Here is a 23,480-nt window from a genome sequence, read left to right as displayed (position 1 = left end):
AGCCTGAAGTATCTACGCGTTAGAGACATGAAGCCAATGCGTTGAATTAGAAGTCATTTGTTTGACTTGCCCTTTTTGAAGAAACATAATACCAGCTGGTTTCATTATGCTTTAGATTTAAACGCACTTTTTAGCGTTGTTTTTGCTATCTTGTGTATCTAAGACCAGTGGCGAATCTAGCCTTAAAAATCTGAGGGGGAGGCTAGCCGGGGGCCAAACTTTCAGTTATAGGGGCCAACGCTAGCCATTACTTTGCGAACTAGTAGAATGTAAAGCAGTGGCGTGGTGCCTCAAAATTAACTACAAGACACTGTTTTTTAGCGCCCCCTAGATAAGTATGTCCTTGGTACAGTTCTATCAAGGCTGTTATCGTTATGCCAAAGAGTTTTATCAGTGGCGTAACAAGCAGCTGCATCCCCTAGGAAAAATAACAAAGAAAAATTGTTGCTTGGGGCCCCTAAAAGTGCGGAGCCTTGTTATTCAACTAAAGGTAACTATGGTCCGTTACTCCACTGAGTTTTATCTGTATAACAATAATATATGAACATTAGATAATCAACAGAAGAACTATACTTCCTCAAATAAAAGGCTAATAGCTTTGTAAAGTTGATTGGTAAGATTTTTCCATAGTAGTTATGTCTTATATCCAACCTATGGTATGGGTGTTTCCCTGCATTGGGTTCCAGAGCGAAAAGGGTTTTCAACGGCATGCGAAGAATCCTGTTGCTTACCCTGATGCACCCCATTTTTTGTATTTTCGTGATAATATATAACAAATATAGAATTTAAATGATTGTCAAGAATGAATTTTTCTTGGTAACTACAGAAAGGAGCCAAAATTTCATAAATGTTTACCTCGGTTACAAACCAAAACGCTTATCGTGGTCTTAAGCTTCTAAAAAAAATTCAATAAAGATCGCATTGAGCAAAATGAAGAAAGCAACCCTAACAAAGTCAAAAATCGATTGAACAGCTTTAATAAATACCTTGGGCACCTTGGGGCGTGAAAGTTTGCTGCTAAAACGAATCGGGAGTCGTCTTTTAGCCAGTGGTGAAGCCTGGTTGTAGGTGACAGCCCTGCTCAAGGAAAGAAGGTCAGAGGTCTAGGGGCATTGCCCCTAGGAAAAATCTAGTGTTGCTACGCCCTAAAGGCTCTCGGAAAAGAGGGCTAGGCCCATGAGAATACATTGGAATCAAGATTACAGTCCAACTTAACTCTCGAAATTCCTTTTAACCCAACATCAACCAAAAGGTTGCTCTGATTACCAAATACATAGCTTAATATAACGTTTGGAACCCCTCTTAACATGCTGTGATCTTGAGAGAAGAAGGAATCCCATCATTCTATTATTGTTACTTTTGACGAGAAAAAATTCGGCTTCTGGAATTTTAGATTGCGCCAGGGCTCCCGTGAGGATCTCATAAGAAACTTGAATCACTCTAAATTTAACGACTTTCAGAAGCTTGTAGTACTTGCTGATAAGTGCACTGCTTCAAGTAAAATTACAAAGAATTTTTTTGTGGCAGCTGGAGGTTGGGGGCCCCGATTTTAAAGAATTGCAAGAAAATGTTTCAAAAAAAAATTGGAAAAGTATTTTTAGCTAATCTAAAGAGCATGGTCGCCAAAAGTCTTCTGCTAGCCTCGCTCGCAAATGGCCTTATTTATTCATTTTGCCACAGGGCCTCCAAAACCCCTCGGCGAAACTGTTCACAATTAAACCGAGAATGATATCATTAGGTAGCCATGTTTCCAGATACAGGCATTTTTAACCTTTCCAGAATCTTTGTTAGAAATTCCTCATAGACATCCAGATTCTTCACTGAAAACTTTTTAATAGAAGCCTGAGACTCAATTATAAAATAACACGGTATCGAAACAGCGTGATCATTAATTGTTTCATGAACATTTTCCTAAATTGTGATAAAATGCAAACACCAAGATTACAATTCCTCATTCAAAACTAAATTGTTAACTTTCCTCAGCTAATTTCCTTGGTAAGAGCAAATCTTAATCAAATAGATGTCTACAAGAAATGTGTGAAACATTCCATTTAGCTATCGCAACAAAACATGGATTTTTCGAGAAAACAGAACCAAATTACAATTTGAAGCACTGTACAATTTCATGTTGTGAACGTGGCCCCTTTTGAGAAATGCCTCACTACTGAAAAATCTTTAAAAAATCCCTGGATCTAGATACTAAGGGTTACCGTTAGCAACAAAATTTTTGTCTTGGAGATGCATTATTAGCCATTCTAGAAGTCTTAATTTCAAAACTTTCCTTGTGCCTCGGACCCGACCATGTCACTAAACGTGATCCTCCTATGTCACTAAACTTGATTCCTAGTCCCCCCCCCCCAGTCAGGCTCAATTCAGTGGCCCCCGTCTCTGTTATTCAACTAAAAAGGCTCAGATTAATTGATCATTGTCAATCACAGGACTAAAGGTTGTCTTCTCTCATCGTTTGGACCATCCATTTTTAGACTGTCGGTTCTCCAATCGCAAAGACGGCCATAAATAAAACCACAACCGTTTTGAATGGGTTGAGAAGAAGAAATAATGGCCATCTTCCACTGACTTCCTTGTTTATGCAAAAGTCACAAGCTATTCGGCCATTAGCAAATGCACAATCAAAAAACTAGTGAAAAAAGTAGAAAGTTAATATGCCAATAAAAGCCTGAAAATGCTAAGACATTGGTTAGGCGTCAAGGGTCACGAGGAAAAAGACCTCCACAGCTAAACTTCAGGTCGTCTTGTAACGTGTGAGGAAGAAACAACGCCAACAAAATGTTTATATACCCAAGGCCAAGGCAATATTCATGTACACTTGCCGCTTGTTGCTTGGCCGTATTAAAGACACAATGTCCTGCTTACATAAGCACTGCTACAATGAGCACAAACTCCACAATCGTGCAATCCATGCCAAAAACAAAAGCCCAAGGGGCACCGAAATGGCGTGCCCTGTCACCTATTAAACGTGATTAAGTTTTATCTAATCAAGCTTTGTCTTCATAAAGTAAGACAGAATTTTCTGCGTAGAAAATCTTGTTCAAAAAATCTCTGCCGTTAAAACCTCCTTAGATGGTGTCCTCAACTTTTTTATAATGATATCTAGTTATGCGTGTCCATTGGATCAGACAAATAGCTATCGATAATGCAGAGGCGTTCAAGAAGCCAAATGGATGATATGCAAAGAAAATAAAATTCACAGGAATGATTCAAAGTTGTCTATCTCAATTCTAAGTTTTCTTATAATGTTCAGTTCAGTTCAATTACCAAGTGTGTTGAGGTTTTCTTCCCAATTCGACGTTGCATCAATATTTTCTTTCCGTCTCGGGCAGAGGACGTCGAAATAGCAATATATGTGGTTCTAAAAGAAACACGAAAGCATTAAATCTTGAATAAAGTTGCATAAAAAATAAAGTTTTATAAATGAAGACAAAGTTTCATATTTGTACGTTTGAAGTAGGATAAGCAAGTATCTTCTGGAATTCACCACAGCAACTGAATGCTGTAAATGTAAGTTTGAATGCGTTCGACAGAAATGTTTCAATCCTAAAAGCGGTGATGTAGTGATGGGGTAACGCGGCATAACGCCGTTAAGCTTCCTAAATGTGTTTGGGCTGCAGCGTTAGACTTCCCAAACAAAAATGACGTTGTGCTTCTTAAATATAAGCATCATGCCAGATGTTGGTACAATATACCAAGCCTTTTTGATCAAAGAATGTAAAAAACTAAATTGACTAGACTTGTCACAGCTAAGGTTCGAGTGAATATGAAACTGAATAGAGCCATACGGAGATTCATTTATTACATTGCATTTGTTGGACATGCGCAGTTATGAAGTCCTATTGTTTATTGATGTACGCCGTACCACGGAGAAGGAAAACATTTTAGATGGTCTTCCTTTTGTTTGGAAACGATTCGAACAAATATCGTTCATTGGAAGCAAAATGATTTTTATAGCTTTTGGGGGGCACAAGTCCCCTTGGAGCAAAAGTGGTCACGGCTCTGTAGCTGGAAAAGTATTGAAATAGAAAATTCAAAAGCTAAGGAGAAAAACCAATAAACTCATTGGGAAAGGAAGAAAGAAAGTGAATTCCGAGATTCTAAAAAATAATATTGAAAAGAAAGAGCAGTGTAAAGCAACAGGCAGGGAAGGTACCAATAAAAAAATACCAGCAATGGTATTTTAGAATTCTGTTAACCGATAGAAAAATAGTAGTACCACCCTTTAAAAGAGCGATAAGAAATAGAAAATGCACTCAAGACTCATGAGCTTATAATCCCCAGAACACGTGATGTAAGTCAGCCACCATACAGGCTGCATATAGGAAAGGGTAGCAAGAGAATGCAATGAATACAAAAAAGCAAAATCGAGGAGTACCACAAGGTAATGTCAACGTACAAGTCAAAATGTACACAACTGGTACAGTACAAATAAAAAGAAAAGCTAAGTACCTCAACAGACATCAAAAGAGAAGCAAGAATAGCAGCAGTAGACAAAGATTTGGGCTATATGCTTATTATATGAGGAAAAATCAAGACAAATGCACTTCCCATGACTGCGACACGAAAGGAGACAATAAATGCTAGTGTGAGATTCAATCGTTGTAAAGTGAGCTTACCTGGATCATGAAGAAGGTAATGGACCCAGCCGCGAGACTGTTGCACCCCGATGCCTCTCCACTCAACTTCAGTCAAGAGTCTTCCTTTGGGAATCGCCTTGCGCACCTCAGAAGAAACAATGACATGCCTTGGGAAGGAGATCGAAATCACAGTATTACACGGGAGTACAATTTCATCACAATTAATGGCAGTAGAAAGCCATTGCTAGAATTTGGTGAATTTTCAAGGAGCAATATGAAAGAGAATGATTTAAGAAACATAAAGTAACACCAAATTGAAATAAAACTTACTATGTCTTGAACATTTGTTCATATCATACATTTTCCTGTAATGTGACGTCCGTAATGTTTTTAATAATTTGTTTGTGGCAAATTTAGGATTGAATTGTTACGATAATTTAAAAAAGCGTCAAATAAGGAATTACTTTTGCGTATTATCTATTCGGGGCCTAGGCCCATCGGCTTAGCCCATCATTTCGCTTAGCGACCGACAATTCACCCTTGCCAATACAACGTTACATCTCCCGCTGAAAACAATTCATTTCGGCTGAGAATTGTGGATGATATTTGCTTGCTGAATAAAAGCTAATTTCTCAAGTAATTCTCTCCGCGTATCATGCAAAACTTGTCACAATTGTTTAATTTGTGTTCAAGTGTACGAGATACGTCATTATTTTATTTTGTGAGAGTATAAAAAAAATTGTCGTTTAACCGTTAACTTCATTCAATTCAAGATTGATGGGCGCTATCCTCTATAAGCAGAGACAATTTATAAAGAGTGGTTTGACCGGCACTTAAAACAGTAACTTCCAGGGCCTATTTTAAGAAATTTTCAATACTGCACATTTATAATCATATTTTTTATAGGAAATTTTTTGTTGCAATCAGTGCAAACCCATGCAAACCCCAAGTATCTTGGCCATGCAAGTGTAGCGAGGAAATGGCCCGAATTTTGAACATGTGTATACGCCATGACGCGGAAATCACAAACAGACAGACGATAATATACACAATCAACAATGACATTTCAAAACAGCAACACAACAAAAAGTAGCTACAAAACCTGAAAAGAAACATACTCATTTATCTCTTGTAAACGGAGTTACTATCTCATGTTTTGTCTGGACAGTACAACAAAAAAGTTTTATTCGGATCTTTATCTTTCTTTTAGTTAAGTTAAGTAAGCTTCTGCTAGATGCCCAGAGCATGTTAGGGCAACTGATAAATTATTACTGAATGTTTTATTTTTGACAAGATCAATTTGCGAAATTTACAGCAATTCTGACATTTACAAGTAGATGTTTTGTTTTTGGGTCTGGGCATTTCGCTTTGTTTTAAGTTTTGATAAGAGAGTCTTTCCGATGGTTATACGTACGGTGGCCCACAGGTGCCACGGCAAAACTTTCTTTCTCACGGCAAAACTTACTTTCTTACGGCAAAACTTACTTTCTCACGGCAAAACTTTCTTTTTTCACGGCAAAACTTTACTTCTCACGGCAAAACTTTCTTTGAATTTAATTTATTACTTAAATTAAATTTATTTCGAAAATTTTATCTCGTGACATTGGATTCTCGTCGTCGTATTGCTTTGTTCCTTTTGCTTTTCTTACATAGGCGTAGTAGACAAGGGTCTGGGGAGATAAGGGGGCTGTAGCGGCAACTGTAGTTTCTCAACACTGAAAAGTTTCCTAAAAAGCGATAATCAGGCAGAAATCTACCATGATTCAGTCAGGCAAAATTTTCTTAAACAATGGATGTTGTTTGTTGGGCAACCACTTCGATTTTTTTCTCCCCTTATATTATGCCCATGCTTATTATTTCATTTCTTTATTCATTGTTATTACTATTATTCGAAAAATTAAGTACCTAGCCATCAACCCACCCTGTGTGTAATACGATATGATATGATATTAAACACAATACCCAATTTATAGGTTTTTTACAAGCCACAATCGAGCGTGCCAAGTGCACGTACGTGATTTTTTTGCACGAATTTTATGTGCACGCCAATTTTCAACGAATTGATCTTTTTCACTGCTTTCAAAACAAAGGAATCAAAGACCTTGCATGCGGTACTGTTTCGTTGAGATAGGCATATAGGCCTAGCCTAGCCCAACCTAGATAAATTTTAGAACATTTCTGGGCTGTCTTTCTGCAAGTATTATCAAGAGAAGATGTAGGTATTCGCAAATTCTGCGAAGTTTAAAACGTCTAAAGCATTGATTAGATCTAAGTATCACGTACACAACAACACGTAAAGAAAGTTTTGCCGTGAGAAAGAAAGTTTTGCCGTGAGAAAGAAATTTTTGCCGTGAGAAAGTAAGTTTTGCCGTGAGAAAGTAAGTTTTGCCGTGAGAAAGAAAGTTTTGCCGTGAAAAAGAAAGTTTTGCCGTGAGAAAGTAAGTTTTGCCGTGGCACCTGTGGGCCACCGTATATACGAGAATTGCAATAAATGAACTCTATATCGAACTGACGAGGAAAATTCACATTTTGTGAACAAAGCAGGAATCTGGGATAGCCGCAAAAAGACATTTTCACAAATCCCAAAATTCAATACTGCACATTTTGGAAATCAATACTGCACGTTTTTAAATTAATACTGCACAAAGTGTGTAATACTGCACACTAAAATAGGCCCTGGTAACTTCATTATCTTGAATCTTACCAAATTTGTAACAACAGTTAGGAAAGTTTGGAAACAACAAATGCTTACCTGTATTCATAGAAATCATCAGTATATTTGTCTGAGTAATAGAAGTGAGACATGCTGAAAACGAACAGAAATGCCGAAGAAAAACAGACGTAATGTGCTGCGACCATGGACGAAATGAACTGCCTGGCCGCTGCGTATTCCATCTCGTCCAGGTCTCAAGAGGCAGCATGGATTTCATTGCGAATCGCTGCCTCGAGTATCAACCTCCAAGGGGTTAAATGAAACGAATCGTCTCGTGAAACTGTGATTCTACAGAAATGATCTACTCGCAACTTCCAGGGGTTAAAGAGGCGTCAAAATCAATCTTTACAAAAAGTGAACTGTAAATTTCTTTCAAAATATTTACCTCCGGTAATAGAGATTGGAAGTCGATAACAAAGAACAATCATTCAATATTTCACGGGGTTTACTGGTCACCTAATAACAAACAACCTATGGGCTTAACCACGAATGAATTTCTAATCGATCAAATTATGAACCAAGTTTCCTTTAAATCGTTAAACCATGGCATTATTCAGCCTGACGTTTTGAACCAAGTTTTTCAGGCTGAAAAAGAAGCAAATTGGCGAAGGAGGTTCCTGTTTGGTTTGCATTGTCAGGGGTGGCTTACGAAATCGTAACCACCACTCTTATGGCGTGATAAAGCAATAACATTTGATAAATGATATCAGCGGCAAACTGATATCGCAATATCTCATAGGAAATGTTGACATGTGACGGTGAGTGTTACGTTATCTACGTATAGACCTTCAGAGCTAATTTAAGAAATTCTTGCTTTGGTGAGCTTTCCGTTTTCTTTTCACGCCATTTGGTGAATAGAAAAGGACAGTTCTAAGCTGCTACTCCGAGTTTCACGCTTAATGCAGTCATCAGGCAACTTTCATTTTATACAACTTGCATATAAGCCCATACTCATTATACATAATGCGTTCAATTTTTCCCTTCATCTGGCAAAAAAGCTTTTGTTAATGTTAGTCATGTAGATATAGTTTCAATTCTTTTGTCTACTTATATGCGTTGTAAAGCCTCATCTCATCAGCCAGATAAACTAAATTGCCAAATTGATTAACTCATTTAGTCTAATAATCTGATTCTGCTTTTCCGTGCTTTTTTCGTACCAAAGGCTAAGTTTTGCGGTACCAAAGGCTTACTTGCTAAGTTTAACAAGTAAAATACTTAGAACGATTCTCTGGCTGTTTCTTTTGACGAAGAGAAGAAAAAGAGACAGAACAGAGACAAAAATGAAAGATCATGATAAATGAATAATCAACAAAGAAAATACAATCATTTTCTACCAAATCTTTATGACATTATATGTCTGTTAACTATAATCTTCTTCAAAAGGCCCTATATCGAGCAGAGCTTGATAAATACATAACGTAACGCATAGCGTATCAATTCTGTTTAATTTCAACTGGAAATACGTTGTGGCAACAAAGAGTCACTTATCAACGTCCTTCATTGATTTATTCGTAAGAGTCACTTTTTTCAACTGCTTTTAACAAAACAAGACTGCATTTACTTTTTAAGATAATGCTTCTTCTGTAACCTAGCATCAAAGTGGATCGATGCGTGCCATGTAACAACGAAACCTGTCTCTTTAGGCCTCACAAGAGCCTAATCAACTACGGCACAGGAAGGGCTCTTCAGTTCAGCATCATCGTACTCGTCGCTATCATCTTCATCTTCTTCCAGGAATATCGGTTCAAGCACCCGCATACGTTTTCCTAGAATAGCAAAAAATTCTCTGAATTCAAAGACGTCTACTCTAGTAAAGTTTTCAGTAAGCACCTTGCTGTCGACGGCAGCAACAGTCACTACATAAAGTGCCCTGCTTTCTCTTACCATCGCTTAAAATTCTAGCCCTAAGCTCAATATCTCTCAAATCCTTTCCAGTGAAGTAAGCTACCATCATTAAAGTAACTGATTATCTTGTTTTGTAAAAAAACCAACTGTTGTGTCACAAATTAATTATTTTTACTGTTTAATGCAAGGAAGATATCTCAATTACGTTGCTACAATTGAATATAATAGGTGCATTGAAACAGTTTGCCACATAACCGCCCTTGAACAGCCTTCCAAATGTCATTTTATACATAAGCTTTTTACCACTTGATGAAAAACCAACGTTCTAACTTCTGGCATCCTAAGCGTTACCATTGTCAAGTACCGTAAATCCTCGAATAAACCCCCGTTGGGGGGGCTTATTCGAGGGGGGCTTATTTCAAAGTTTAGTATTTTCCCCAAAGGTCGACATAAAATCGAGATTATTTTTCTAACAAATCTAACAAAAAACTAACAAATGTTCTAATTTTTTATCATCGCAAAAGTCGCTTTTTTTGCTTTTTGGTCTCCAGTCAAAGGACGTAATACTGGTTTATTCGAGTTTTTTAGGTGGGGGCTTATTCGAGCGTGGGGACTTATTCGAGGATTTACGGTATAGGTGGAAAAGCCGTAGATGGGAAAGTTGTGAGTTGCTGCTTCATTGTATTGTATCATAATCAAATTAGCACATTTATCAACAAATGAGATTTTTGTTCAGCACGTAAAAGCAAAATTGAATAAAAACCGGGTCACTCATCAATTCACGATAAAGATGATTGTAGAACAATTGGTGAAACATCACTCACCTGGAGAAGCCTTTGGCTTAGCTGGAACTGTGAAGAGAATTGTGAAAAAAAATGATGAATTTCAATAAAAAGGAGAATATACTCCAATAACAGGAGAAAAATCTTAAGATGTTGGCAGTTAATTTTCCGCAACCCGAAATTATTCATGGCAAAAGCATTTGATTTTAGTTTAAGTGAGGAGTTCTTATTTTCTATTAAGCACGTTTGCCTAAAGTACAGTGTTACCTATTGGACCACAGCGTAGCAAGATTGAAGGATTTCTATAGGACATATGCAGAATTAAAAGCAAGCTTATAGTTTTTAAAGCCAACCGACCAAATTAAGAGAAATCTAGAATTCAAATAAATGGCTCTATTATCAAAGAAAGTAAAATGTTAAATTATTGGAAGTAGTATTGAACAATCAACTTAGATTTGAAGAACATATTAAAAGTTATTTCAAAAGAAGTTTGGAAAAAGGTTAACGTGCTAGGTAAGATTGCTTCGTATATGAACGAATTTAAGCAAATTCTTTTAATGGAAACTTTCATTTTATCACATTTTGTTCATAGCCGGAAAATTAATAGCCTGATAAACAGGATTCTTGAAAGAGCAACGAGAATAGCCCATGATGATTATGAATCAACTTTTAAACAACCTTTGATAAAGAATAAACAATAACTTCCCGTAAGAAAAATTTATAGTATCTTGCGATAGAAATTTATAACACATTTAACGGTTTGACTCCACCTTTTATGTATAAGATATTTTCATAAAATGGATACCCAAAAAACTTGCCAATTTAAAACTGCGGAGCCACATTACAAAATACGGATTTCATACCGTATCATACAGATGTAGCAAATAATAGAACTTGGTTCCAAATGAAATAAATTACTCCCTGAAAATTCACGAAAAAAATTTCAAAATTTTCATCGTTCAATTGTACTTTTGATCTTTGCAAGGAATACGTGGGCAACATTGGTTATCTTTGATTTACATTGTATTTGGCGTTGGTAATTTAAATTAGTTAGCTTCAACTGGCATTAGTATAGCTAGATACTGTACCAACTTTAAACAAAGAAAGAAAACAAAATTTAATTATAAAAAAAAATCGAAAGGTTATAAATGCAGGAAAATATGACAATGCAAACCTCGTTTGATATATGTGTTCAACCATGACTTGTTCTTGTTCCTCGTTTTCATGCCGTATTCACAATAGCAGACCTTCTGCGTCTTGCTATCAACAGTTGCTCCATTAGCCAGTATACCGTTTTTCTTTCTCACGCTACATTTTGCATAGCAGATTTCCTTGTTTGCGAAGGTACCGATCTTCTCCTCACTTCCACCACTACCATCCCCAATTGTCCAACGCGCAGGCAAAACTATAAAAGAAAGCAATACAAAATTCGTATGTAATGTTGTTTGGAAAATAATAGGAGATAATTTGTCCAATGAAAGACCTAGCATCAGTACTCTAGAAAATTCTTGAAAATCAAATTTTCGAAGGAGAAAACCTACTATTAGCAAACCAGGGATAAGTGCAAGGATAACGTTTTCCTTTGGAATCTAAAATTTTGGAATTTCAATCTCCTTCAAAAAAAATCTGTTTGTAGTGGGGAAGAGAGTGGGTAAAAGAAGCAGACGAGGAAGGATGCTTACCTCTAGATTGTGATGGTCGAGCGGCTGCTGCTAGAAGACAATATACAGTCGATTAACTAATTATTTAATGAACAGTGCATTTAAATGTACCAAAGAAGAGAATGAAATCATGAAAGAAATTGAGATTATGTCAGTAAATGACAGCCGTAATCCTTTAAACCTTTCTTAATCTCTGGCATACGGAACTAAATGCTTATTGTAAATCTAAATGATCTTCAATTTAAGGTTTATAACAGCAAACTATATTGTTCATATCATATAACTGGGTAATTTTGAGTAAATTTTTGAGAAATCAAAGATATTATCACTTGCATTTAGAATGATGCTGATTAATATAAAGTCGTGGACAGGTGCTCCTGAAGATGCGAAATAATTCAGTGCATAAATGGGATGCAGCAATGAATACTTTGCTGAAATGTGGATAATGTTATCGTCCCTAATTAACCACTTAATTATGTAGCAGTATGGAGCTTCAATAGGTGACAAGCCGAACTTAATCAACTTACTTTTCGATATTTGAGTAAAGACTTGGAATTCGGCAAGCGTCAGGGCCACCTTTTGTTTTCCCTTCAAAACAACGTATACAAATCGACCCTTCGCTGGTACTTTGCATCTTAGGGTGACAGTACGTCCAAAGGGGAGAGCTCTGCTGCTTGCACATCTGAAAAAAAGTTCATGTTGATACAATTTTCAAATCATGCAGCATTTAACACTTCATGATGAAAGATTAAAACATTATTCCATTTCGAAATTTAAATGTTTAAACCACAAAGTCACAGACTCTACATACTTGGTAGCTGACGGGGAATCGGGGAATCCATTTGTTTGCCAACAAACCTGAATGTCTTCATTTATTTAGATAATCAGCTAGATTCGGAATACAAAGTTTGGGGCAGTCTCTCTCGTCTAATAATGTCAGCAGGTAACTTGTATTACCGATCAACATAAGGTCAGAGGAGCAAATGATATCATTGACAAAGAGTGTAAGCAAACATCTGATACAGTTAAACGAAGCTTGACCAATATATCAAATATAATGATAGCTATGTAAACTTACAGAGCATTTGCAAGCGGGTTATTGTCGACATTGCCAACACGAATCTCAACTGACCGCATGATTGAAGGACATGGTGTTTTAGGGTTTAGTTTTTTGCACTTTCGCATGGTAGTCAGTTTGACAACTCTTACAGTAGCCCTTGGATTGCCTATGTTCACCCTCCACCATGGGCTCACTTGGAATTTGGTCAAAGAGAAGGTTTTTGCAGCCCAGCCACTATTGGCATTTCCATCCACGGCCCTCGAGGACAGTCCTCCGAGCAAAGTAGACGACTGCTTGGTTGGTCTTCCTTTGGCAACATTTCCTGCGTAACGATACATTGACTTGATATATTGATGCAAATGAGTGACTAAGTGAAGTTAAGTGACTTTAATAGCAAGATTGGAGCAAGTAAAACTGCAAATCATAATGATTCTTTAAATTAACACATTGGATTATGTTAGTGAAGTAAAGGATTTTTAATATGATATTTGCTATTAAGCCATGGCAACTTAGTAATAGCTGAGGCTTGCCAGAAGAAATGAAGTTGCCAAATCCATTGTTGGAAGCCGAACAAAGCTGTTCTCGACAGAGTCATCTTTGTTTTTTCGGTGAAAGAGCATCCGTGGTAGAGATTCCCGAACATTGTGCATGATCTTTGGCCGAATAGCCCGCATCACATGGTATGTGCAGCAAAGAGGCTGCCCTGTCTTACGATGTGACGCATAAACTACCTGAAGCAACGCAAAATAGCATCTATAGCAGACTATTGAACATGTATATAATCAGTTCATATGCCAGAAACCCGCTAAAACCTCAAGGAAATATTATCAGTTCAACTTACCACTCAGTCCAAGGAATGGTCTTGCCTTAAGTGGCTTGAATGCAGGCAGTTTAAGTAGTTTGGGTGGCAGCGGTGGCTTCATCATTGGGGGTGGTTTCATCATCGGGGGTCTCATCGGCTTTGGCTTGGCGAAGGGGTTCGCCATTCCGATAATACGAGCTGAAATTTCAAGATAGTCAAGTTAGTTTCCAAAAAGTAAAACTAAAGTAAAATTGAAACAATTCATGTAAAAAACAGCTCACATCATTTTAAGAATTGCCGTTTCATTTCAATTTAAAAAGCTACCCCCTAACGTAAACAACAAAAGACGGTAGCGTTCCAAAGCCCCACCAGTCAAAAGAGCATAAAATTCTGAGTGTATTCATGAATAGTAAAAAAATTATGAGAAATATTGAATTTTTGATTTTTTAGCCCAGAGAGTAACCTTAACTGAAAAATTAAGGAATAAGTATTATACAGAAAAAGTGATGTAAATTAATGCCAGAGATACGACTACAAAAAAGAAAGGAAGCGGCTTTTGAGACCATCGAAGAAGAAGATCCCTAGAAAATCTGATTTCTGATTTTTTAGAGAAACAATGTTCTCTAGAAAATCTAAATTGAAACGTTTTTTCGGGTCTATCGGAAAAATATGATAAGTAAAAAGTCACTTACGCATAACAACTTTAAACGGCAAAGCTGAAAGAAAAACAATAGTTTGAAATTAACGTTTCACAAATTGAATTCAACAGCAAGATTACTGCAACAGAACTTCATTTAAAATGTCGAATGAACTACTTGATGAGTATGAATTAAGTCTAAGTATCAATAAGAAGACTTTAAATAGAATCTTGCTGAAAAAATTTCAATGATAATGCATGTGTAACATTACGAAGGATATATGATTAATTTGTTATGACCTTTTATTCAGGCATTTCAAACACCATAAGTTGGTATTTGGCACCACAGTTGATTTTACAATCAGTGAAACTGAAGTTGCCTGGAGAAAAAGTGACGAAGTGGCACTCTTTAAGATACTGTATTGTTCATTTTGGTTTTTTTGTAACATAGCTGAGCGTCATCATAAAAAAGATCATACACAATGATTCTCCTGCCGCTTATATGCGATAAACAGCTCGTCATCATCGTTAAAACTGTTTCTTTAAAGCTACATCTCCACGGAAGACAAAAGAGTACTTGCCCTACAGAAATGAAAGCATATGAACTCATTTGAATTGATAAATGGGGGAGCATGGAAAGACATAAACACACTTACAGATCGATTCGGAGATAACTGATGGCCCCTTTCCTATTCTTCTTGCAATTTGTTTTTTCCACGTGAAAGTACCAGCGCCTTTAAAACCAATCATTGCCAAGGAGCCTCTTAAGCCCATTTTCAAGTTGCCTTTTGCTCCTATACTTTTCTGCAAATGAGCGATATTAATGGAAGTTAATCAAAGCTAATTGCACGAAGACATCATATCAAAAGAGTGTCTGCATTTCAAAGTGCAAATTCATTTCATGCACTGTCATTTTCATGCGCTGAACCTCATGCTTCTTCTTGAAACTAATGGGACCATGTAAGTTTACAATGGATTCGATGTATGTGTAGCTCACTTTTGTTCCACACGAAGTCTCTGAAAAAGATCTATTCGAAGGCGTATAGTAGGGTCACTTCCTTTCAACGAGCATCCTTAACAGCAGTATATTTTCCTCCAACATTCCTACTCGTAAATAATTTCTTCGGGCGTCTTTTATTCCAGTTGTCGTGTCTGCTTCCTTTCTTCTCATTCTTAACAGATTTTCTTTTGCGTCATAGTGTGAAAAGTGCATCTGCCTTAATAGTTGGAGAAGTAAGCTTTTATTCTCCGCTCCCTGCCTATTATTAAAAGGTGTAATATGACCTTATGGTTTAATGTACTGAAGTGAGCGATGCACCAACAGCCATTCTCATGCCTTGTGATGAGGGAATGGAGTCTGGAAAACCTGATGAGTTTCTTAACTTTTTGATAGTAAACTACCAAATAAGAAATAAATTTACATTCATTGCATTTGTGTTTTTGTAGATTCTACAAATTATGCAAAGCAGTTTTGCTTACCAGTACTGAAATGGCGTCATTGTTCAACTTTGAGTCGTATGAATCCATTGTTGCTATTGCGATGATTGAATTGCTAGGCAAGCGCCTGATTAAATTGGCAAGGCGCCCCGATGCACCTGGGTCTCCAAATGTGTCAAAATTCTTCTTTCTTCGGATGACCTTTCCACTGGGATACCTGATGACGACAACGTTTATACCTCGCTTGTTGGCACTGAGTTCTTTGCCGTTGACTTTGATGGAACCAACTGCATCACCGCATCTTCCTTTTGCCGGAGGGTCATTGCATCCCATGGCATTAATGTCAATTTTCAATGCTAAAATTGAAAGAAACCTTATCTTGTTTCAAGCGTTTAACCTTTTTGGGTAACTGATAGCCAATAAACATGGTTGGTTTGTGAGATCCATGTCATAAAAAAACAAGAAATCAATTTTGAAATTTAAAATGTAACATTTAACGAAATCATTAATTCAATACCATTTCTTTTATGAGTTAATTAGAAAATGAGACACAAAATCGGTTTTAGGAGTCAAGTGAAGCAGCAAAACATAATGCTGTTCAGAAATTTTGCCTTTGAGATGAGATAGGGCACCGTAATCAAGATAGCAAAGCAAGAAGATGAAAGCCTGCACACCAGAAACCAACTTCACTTTCCCTCAAGTAACAATAATTTCTTTGCATATCCAGCTAAATTTTTACTCACGTGGCTTGCCGGGCATTGGCGGTGGTTTTGTGCCACGACAGACGTATTTAACTTCCAAATACTTGTATGTTCCTCTACAAGGGTCGCCAAAGATACGGGCACTCGCAGGGATCATACAGGTCCTCCTGCCCTCGCACTTGCGCTTGACGACATTCATTGATCTGTGAAAGTATGGGGTTATGGTAAATGACGGGCAATAGCCTACGATGATCAGCTCGTCCTTCACTAAAGGATGTTTAATCAAAACTATGCTAGAAAATTCTGCATTAAGTTGCAAAAGAAATAAAGTTGCGCGAACAGAGCACTTAGTTTAAAAGATGTACGGCCGATATGTGCATTCATTAACGGCTGCAAGGAATTACGTTTATACCATGTTTGCATTATAAATAATTTATAATACTTTAGCTACTAAAAGCATGAGAATATACTGAACAGGTTAAAAAATTTGACTTACTTGGCAGATTTGCATGTGATGCTTTTCATGTAACGACTCGATTTGCACGTGTCTCTGTTTTGTCGGCCGTACATTGCGTAGGTTACTCCGATGCGCAATCCAACTGGACAACGTACCGCCAACATTTTGCTCTCACAGGCGGTAACAGCGAATTCATTTGCAGCTGATGTGGATAAAATATTTTGGCATTACTTAGCACATCATGCAGCAAAAATCAAAAGAGTTTAGAAAGTAAAGCACACGCTCCTGTATTTTTTATATCAACCAGACCAACCAATTTGTTTATTTTTCGCTGGATATTGATTTTCCTTGGTTGAAATTTATTCACAAATGTTATGAAAGAGCTCTTTTTCAAGCAAAGAACCGGCAAATCTTGTCAAGATTTGTTTATCTCAATGTTCTGCTGTCTTATCTTCTGTAAGCATATTATATCAATTTGCATGCCCTTATTAGGCAGTTTCATCAAAATTGTATACTAAAGACATACTTACGCTTTAATGGTGTGTCTCTAACTTTTCGTATCACTAAAAAAATTATAATTCACTTATAAAATTTTGTTATGAAATACAGACAAATGAAAGGCTATTTATATCGCTGCAGAAATATCCTGTCAAAGAAATTAAATATTTCATAGCCTAGATCGAAATATTCACACACACCAAACTCTGTTTTGAAAACGTATGCCATAGAATAGGGCTGCTTCAGCCCACTCTACGTCTAATAAATAACATTTCTCTTGATTGCAGCTTCTTCCTCAATTTTATAATTCACTCTTATGAGAACAATAATTGGTGAAGCTTCATATTTATATAATGCGTCCAGTTTGATCTTGAAACACTTACTCGTGAGTAATGGTGAACCCAAACCGCGTTCAAAAGAGTATTCTTGCTTTTTTCTATCTTTCAGAAGTTGAAAAACTGGTAAGCCATAATTTTACAATTAAAATCTACAAACAGTCACTCAAAAGATCTAGTTCTATTAATGTAAGATGGAAATTTTAGCACATCAAAAAGAGGTTGAAGAATTGTGCTTACTGATCTGAGCATCGACTGTTGATGGACCTTTGCCAGGTTTTTGGGTCTGTTGTGCAGTCCAAGAAACTTTGGTTTTTCCTTTAAAACCAACCAGAGCAAACGATGACCTCAAGGCTTTCATGAAGGGTTCCTCTGCACCAATGCTATTCTGCATATACAAAATGTAATAATCGCATTCAAAGTTCAACTTGGTGATTTTTGGGACGGAAACATTGTTTCTCTTTAAAATTGTAATAATTAACATTGTAGCCTTTATAATCAATCATTTGAGTTTTATGTCGCTTTTATTGAAGGCGATTCAGGGCCATTTCGGACTATCTATCTATCATTATAGACTATGTAGATATTACGCAAAACGCAGGCATTAGATGCATGAAGATTCTGCACCATCAAATGAAACCGGTACCAAAAAAGTGTAATTTCTGCGATTAAATCTAAATTGCAAGTATCTATCATTATATATATATATATCTATGCTAAAAAGTTAGCTATCACTGTACGACCTTTTCTGTTAGGTTTTATTCAATGAAGCATCATAAATGTGCAAAGCGAAAAGAACTAACCAGAGCTGAATACGCTCGTGAATTCATGCTCATAGTCCATGCATCTTTCGAGGCAACCATGACTAATCTGTTTGTCTTGATTTGGTCAATGAAAGTCACCATTTGCTTAACTGCCACTCGATTACTGTGTGTATCGAAATTGACCGTTTTCTCAAACAAGCCATTAGCCAGGTTGTAAACAACAATGTTCAAACCTCTTCTGTTCACACTTCTCTCAATGCCATTGACTCTTATTGATCCAGGGGACCGAGCACAGTCCTTCCCTTTGGCTGGAGGATCGTTGCAACCACTAGCCACAACCTGCACTTTCAAAACTACGAAAAAAAATTGCTCAATCTTGTTTTCAAGTGTAAAAATCAACAAAAGTAAGCAGAAAAACCAAAGCATTCCAACAAGAGTGGATTATTGATGACAATTTTCATTCATACTTCTGATTTATTTTGGCTCATGATTTGCATCTGCAATGATATAACAAGAAGTCTCTGACAGCAAACTAGGCTTACTCGAAACAAACGATTTAATAATACAATTAGACTTACCAGTGCCTTTTCCCGGAGATGGCCTTGGCCCTGCAAACATAGAAAAGCAATCATATCACTGATACTACAGAAATTTAATGATATATCCACAATACCGGACAATAAAGTATTTAAAAACGCTAAGTAAATATGCCTTTGCAAATACATTTGCTGTTGCGTTTGTCTCCAGGGGTCTGTGGGTTTTGAAAATAGCTACAAAGTGAGTTGAAGAAGATGGATAAAAGATATTTACGCACTGATTGAAATTTCGCAAGTAGAACATAAAGAAACTTCTTCTAAATCAATCTAGTCTAAACCGGAAAACGCGAAAAATTCCATACATAAATTTAAATTCCATACATAGTCTTGTGAGCAATGACGTGTCCTTGTAATTCATGCTCTCATAATCTAAACTTTTATTCACTATTTAGAACTATCTTGGATAATGATAGGAAAACTACTGGAGAACTTATAAAGAGACATCAAAATGCAAGGTGTACTGAAATCTGACTGCTCTCACTTCTAAGCCTTGGTAAATGTTTAAGAGTGTTATTGGATTGACATGTGCCACCTTGACCATTGTGGAACAGTCAGTGTAAAAAATGTAAGTGTATCGTGTTTCTCGATGACAAGATTTCAGGATTTCCAAATCAATATATAAAGCGATGCATATAACTGAAGAAGACAAGCAAATTTCAACAACTCACTTGGTTTTCCTTTCTGTGCAACATTTCCTTGTTTTAACAAGTATCTACCAACTTTATTGCCAGGTCCAATATCTAAAAACCGTAAAAAAATTAATATTGCAAGAAAACTTTGTCCTTAAAGATTATAGGAATTTGCTCTCTACTGTTGTATTTTGTTATGTTATTTTGTATTTTGTTTTCTTTGCTATTTTATGTTAAATAAGAAAGCGAAAGAATTTTTAAAGGATATTGTAACCTGAAATAGCAATAATTATAAGACGTTTATATTGTCAATAAGCTGCATCAGACTTAATATTGATTTAGGGCTACTCTTCTTCACATTAGATAAAAATTAAGATAGACAATCCGATGCAATCGAAATTCAAAGCATCTCTTACTTCTAAGCAGCCAGTACTGTATGCCCATAAGTGTGCCTGGAACTCGCGAAGGAGAGCACATAGCAAAAGAGTGAACATCATTGCCAGCCAGGCCTTGAACTTGGCCCATGTTGATGTTGCCGCCAATACCGACTGAAAACACTTTGACACCCGATACTTTAAGGTTCCTGATAATGCCAAACAAGCCATTGACGTTACCGGTAAGTGGTGACTGGTTAATCATGAAAAGCGCTGAACGGCCTCTGCGCTTGGTACCAAACAGTTTTTGAACAAAAGTCAACGCTGGTCCAATATTCGGCCCTCCTGGACTTGGGGCCATCTTTTGGATAGCAAGGCGCAGTTCCACGGGACAGATAATCTATAAAGCACAAGTAAGCATGAAACATTAAAATCTGACGGTAAATCGAGAGACTGGAGCATTTAGCCAAAGTAACTGTACTGATCATATACTTGTAAAAGAGAAAAACAGGAATGAAAGGAAGCTGTAACCTAACAGCATAGAATAATTTGCTTTGAAGCGGCAATCAAATGATGTTTTCCATAAATAAATTGAGAAAGCAATTAAAATACAAAGTTTGTTCTGTTTTCTAGTATATTGGTTTAAAGTGCGTCATAAACACTCTTTCAATGAAAACTTTAAGGATCAAAAAATCACAATACGAATACCTTCTTGTCTTGCAAAATGATTTGGGCTGGCGTCTTTCCAAATTGAACAATGGTGTAACTCGTTCCTCGGTCGTTAAACATTCTAGCTACATTGAAAATGTAATGTTTAATCAACTCGAAATTGTTCGGTACATTTCCATCGACAATGAAGGCGACTCTAGAAGGAGCAATACCTGAAAAGAAAACAAAAAGAGATTTCTCATAAACGTTGTGCTAAGATGGGTGCATTTTCATATTCCAATGATTTGTATTGGAACTCTGTTGTTTTAGCAGTATTTCTAAAAAGAAGATAAAAATGCTTGAAAGGAATTCATACCTAGTAATATTTATCCAAATATAAAGTTGAGATAATGCAGTAGTAGGCCAAATCGATGTCCAGTTTTGGCAAATCGCAAAATGAGATGCGGTGGGCAAAATCTGCCCAATTAGTTTTGTTATGCAATTATGCAAACAGTGCAATTGAGAAAAAGTATTTGTTTCAAGGCACAATTGCATACGATATGGCTCTCATAAATGCATTCATATTTCTTTTTCATTTCAATTAGATGAAAAGGTTTTTCTGGCAATTCCATCGCCAGCGTTTCGTTTTGATACTAGCTAAACTCATACGTCTATCAAATTTCTTATTGCCTGGGAGATCAAAATTGAAGTTGAAGAATTAGGTAAACCAGAGACCAAACAACCTCGCGGTGGAATTCGCATTTCACTTTTCTGCTTTTTTCTAGTAAGGTTGCTAGACAAGTTGCATTCAGTTTGTGATACCGTTAGTTTGTCATTCGTACATTCGACCCTCTGGGTAATGCTCTTTTCGTTAAGTTAAATGGAGAAATCAGCTCTAATCTAAAAGAGAATGCTGACTTTTCTATGGTTTTTGCTAAATGTTACAAACGGAACTTTTCCATGTATGCCATATCATTATTTGAATTTCAGAGATATCGAAAAACCTGGTTCATCACTTACTGTTGTAGGCAAAGTTGTTGATTGCCTTCTCCCAGTTCCATTGGGTAGGAAGTTTGGCAATTAGCTCCACTGGAATTTTGATGACTAAAAAAAATTTTCCATACGGGTTATTGAAGGGAAACAAGATTATCAGACTATCAACAAGTTATTCCTTTCCACGGGTTTTAGTTGCTTCAATTTGATTGAAGAAGTCTATCAACTTGACTATAAATCGGGCCTTAATTTTGGTGCAGACAACTGCCTAACTTTGTAATTGCTTCTATCTCTCTTTAAGTGAAGGATGACCTAAAAATTTACCTGGAGCAAATCAATAAAAATCAAACTTTTGCATCAAAACGTTTTACCACCTTTAGCCTGCAATGTCACGCAAATTGCACCATTAATCGGATGTAAAAAATATCTTAGGGGGAAGGGTGTGTTTTGGATTCTTCGTTATTCTAAAGTAATTGATAAAACGCCACAATAAAGTTTTTGATCTCAAAAAGGAAAGCAATACTAACTTTGGATTCCGCCAGTTATTGGATCGTCTTTGTCATCGTCTCCTCCAATCACTATTGGAATAACACGACCTCCATTTTCCCCATTATTCTCTGTATCCGGATTGATTAGTCCACCTGCTGGATTGGTACCGGTGTTAGAGCTGATTTTATCACCACCCTTCTCTTTCTCCTTTTCCCCAATACCAGGCTCTTTTTCACCAGGTTTCACCTTCTCTGGAGGCTTGTTGTTTTCTGGCTCGACCTCAGGCTCACTTCCACCACCAGGTGTCTTTTCAGGGGTTTTTCCACCGCCACCGCCACCACCACCGCCACCAGGCTTACTTGGGGTGCTGGGTTCTCCAGGAGTAACGGGTTTGGTGCTTTCCGGGCCTACAACATTCGGTTTCTCCTACAAAAATGCAGAATTTCAAATAAATGACAAGCTTCCTTTCAGAGAGCAGATGAGAAATAGGCGTCTAAAAGATCTATATGCTTAGCAATCTATCATGCTATGAAAAGTGATGAGTTTTGTGGCCAGTTACCTCTTCCTTTCCGCCTGGTGTACCAGGTCCGCCATCTCCACCTGAAGGTTTCTTTGGCGGTTTTGGCTTCACTACCGGCTTTGTAGGTCCTACCGGTTTGATGTTTGTTCCGGCGGCTCCTCCACCAGCTCCAGTGTCGGTTCCTCCACTGCCGTCTGGTTTGTCACCGGTTGCACCGCCCTTTCCACCTTCTCCAGAATCAGGGGTGGCTGGTCCTCCGGGTTTACCTGAGTCGGGTTTACCAGAATTCTCATTCGGGATGCTGGTTTTCGAAGTTTGGTCTTTCACGTCTTTGCCTCCAACCCCGCTGTTCTCAGGATTGACTTCTTTATCGGGAGGGGGTCCATTGACAGCTAAAGCAACGAGGATCAGTGTCAAGTTTTCTACCTATCGGTTCTTTGTGATTATAAATGCCAACATGAATTACCCTCCTTTATAGAAACTTATATTTTCATCTGTTTTATAGAAACTTATGTCTTCGTCTGTGTAAAAGTTGCCACACTTGATTTGTCCTCTCACTATCTCAATATGTAGGCGTTAATTACTATCAAACTTTGAAAAAGAACAACTACTGCTTAGCAATATAAAATTATCTTGAGCTAAACAGAACACAATCTCGTCTAGTAAATAAGCATTGGAGTGAGATGCTGATAAGCATTGGTGTGAGAAATTTTTTCGAGTAACTTAGCTAGGCTTACTTTCATTGTCAGAAGTTAAATATATGATAAAACGTGATTTGAATTCCATCCGATTTTTGACAGAGATTTGTAGAAACAGATCATGAACAAAGTGAACAGACTGTTCTCATTTCTTATATTTCGTCGCTAGCATAAAGATATACAAAATATAAACTTAACATACATCAACATAAAACACTTTGTCAATGATTTAGAATAAAGTAATAATATATA

At 37.0% G+C, this 23,480-nt stretch overlaps 2 protein-coding genes across 4 annotated transcripts in view; both read right to left on the bottom strand.

Annotated features, from left to right (window-relative positions):
* Nucleotides 1-3,169: 3,169 nt before the first annotated feature.
* On the bottom strand, nt 3,170-8,439 carry LOC135680933 (cyclin-dependent kinases regulatory subunit 2). Its single transcript, XM_065195180.2, has 3 exons — nt 7,342-8,439; nt 4,629-4,756; nt 3,170-3,370 (listed from the first exon to the last, which is right to left on the bottom strand). The coding sequence occupies exons 1-3, from the start codon at nt 7,482-7,484 to the stop codon at nt 3,315-3,317; spliced, it is 327 nt and encodes a 108-aa protein (XP_065051252.1). The 5' UTR covers nt 7,485-8,439; the 3' UTR covers nt 3,170-3,314.
* A 144-nt stretch (nt 8,440-8,583) lies between these two features.
* LOC135680931 (uncharacterized) overlaps nt 8,584-23,480 on the bottom strand; it is a 32,136-nt gene continuing 17,239 nt past the window's right edge. For 2 of the 3 annotated variants that reach the window (XM_065195176.2, XM_065195177.2), the window contains exons 25-46: nt 22,570-22,922; nt 22,049-22,436; nt 21,549-21,632; nt 20,589-20,761; nt 19,923-20,280; nt 19,546-19,617; nt 18,860-18,889; nt 18,321-18,634; nt 17,758-17,905; nt 17,215-17,247; nt 16,724-16,886; nt 16,270-16,430; nt 15,569-15,882; nt 14,746-14,893; nt 14,145-14,168; nt 13,492-13,650; nt 12,669-12,972; nt 12,118-12,272; nt 11,612-11,641; nt 11,104-11,334; nt 9,972-9,998; nt 8,584-9,068 (exon numbers count right to left, since the gene is read on the bottom strand). In XM_065195176.2, the coding sequence (XP_065051248.2) occupies nt 8,959-9,068; nt 9,972-9,998; nt 11,104-11,334; nt 11,612-11,641; nt 12,118-12,272; nt 12,669-12,972; nt 13,492-13,650; nt 14,145-14,168; nt 14,746-14,893; nt 15,569-15,882; nt 16,270-16,430; nt 16,724-16,886; nt 17,215-17,247; nt 17,758-17,905; nt 18,321-18,634; nt 18,860-18,889; nt 19,546-19,617; nt 19,923-20,280; nt 20,589-20,761; nt 21,549-21,632; nt 22,049-22,436; nt 22,570-22,922 (3,779 nt within the window). In that variant the 3' untranslated portion in view covers nt 8,584-8,958. The remainder of the gene's footprint in view (nt 9,069-9,971; nt 9,999-11,103; nt 11,335-11,611; nt 11,642-12,117; nt 12,273-12,668; nt 12,973-13,491; nt 13,651-14,144; nt 14,169-14,745; nt 14,894-15,568; nt 15,883-16,269; nt 16,431-16,723; nt 16,887-17,214; nt 17,248-17,757; nt 17,906-18,320; nt 18,635-18,859; nt 18,890-19,545; nt 19,618-19,922; nt 20,281-20,588; nt 20,762-21,548; nt 21,633-22,048; nt 22,437-22,569; nt 22,923-23,480) is intronic. The other variant, XM_065195178.2, reaches the window with a different exon arrangement.

Source organism: Rhopilema esculentum, chromosome 18, assembly GCF_057945365.1.
Source record: "Rhopilema esculentum isolate cy_ngs chromosome 18, ASM5794536v1, whole genome shotgun sequence".
Taxonomy (NCBI): domain Eukaryota; kingdom Metazoa; phylum Cnidaria; class Scyphozoa; order Rhizostomeae; family Rhizostomatidae; genus Rhopilema; species Rhopilema esculentum.
Note: the sequence above shows the minus strand (reverse complement) of the source record. Positions and strands in the feature narration are given on the sequence as shown.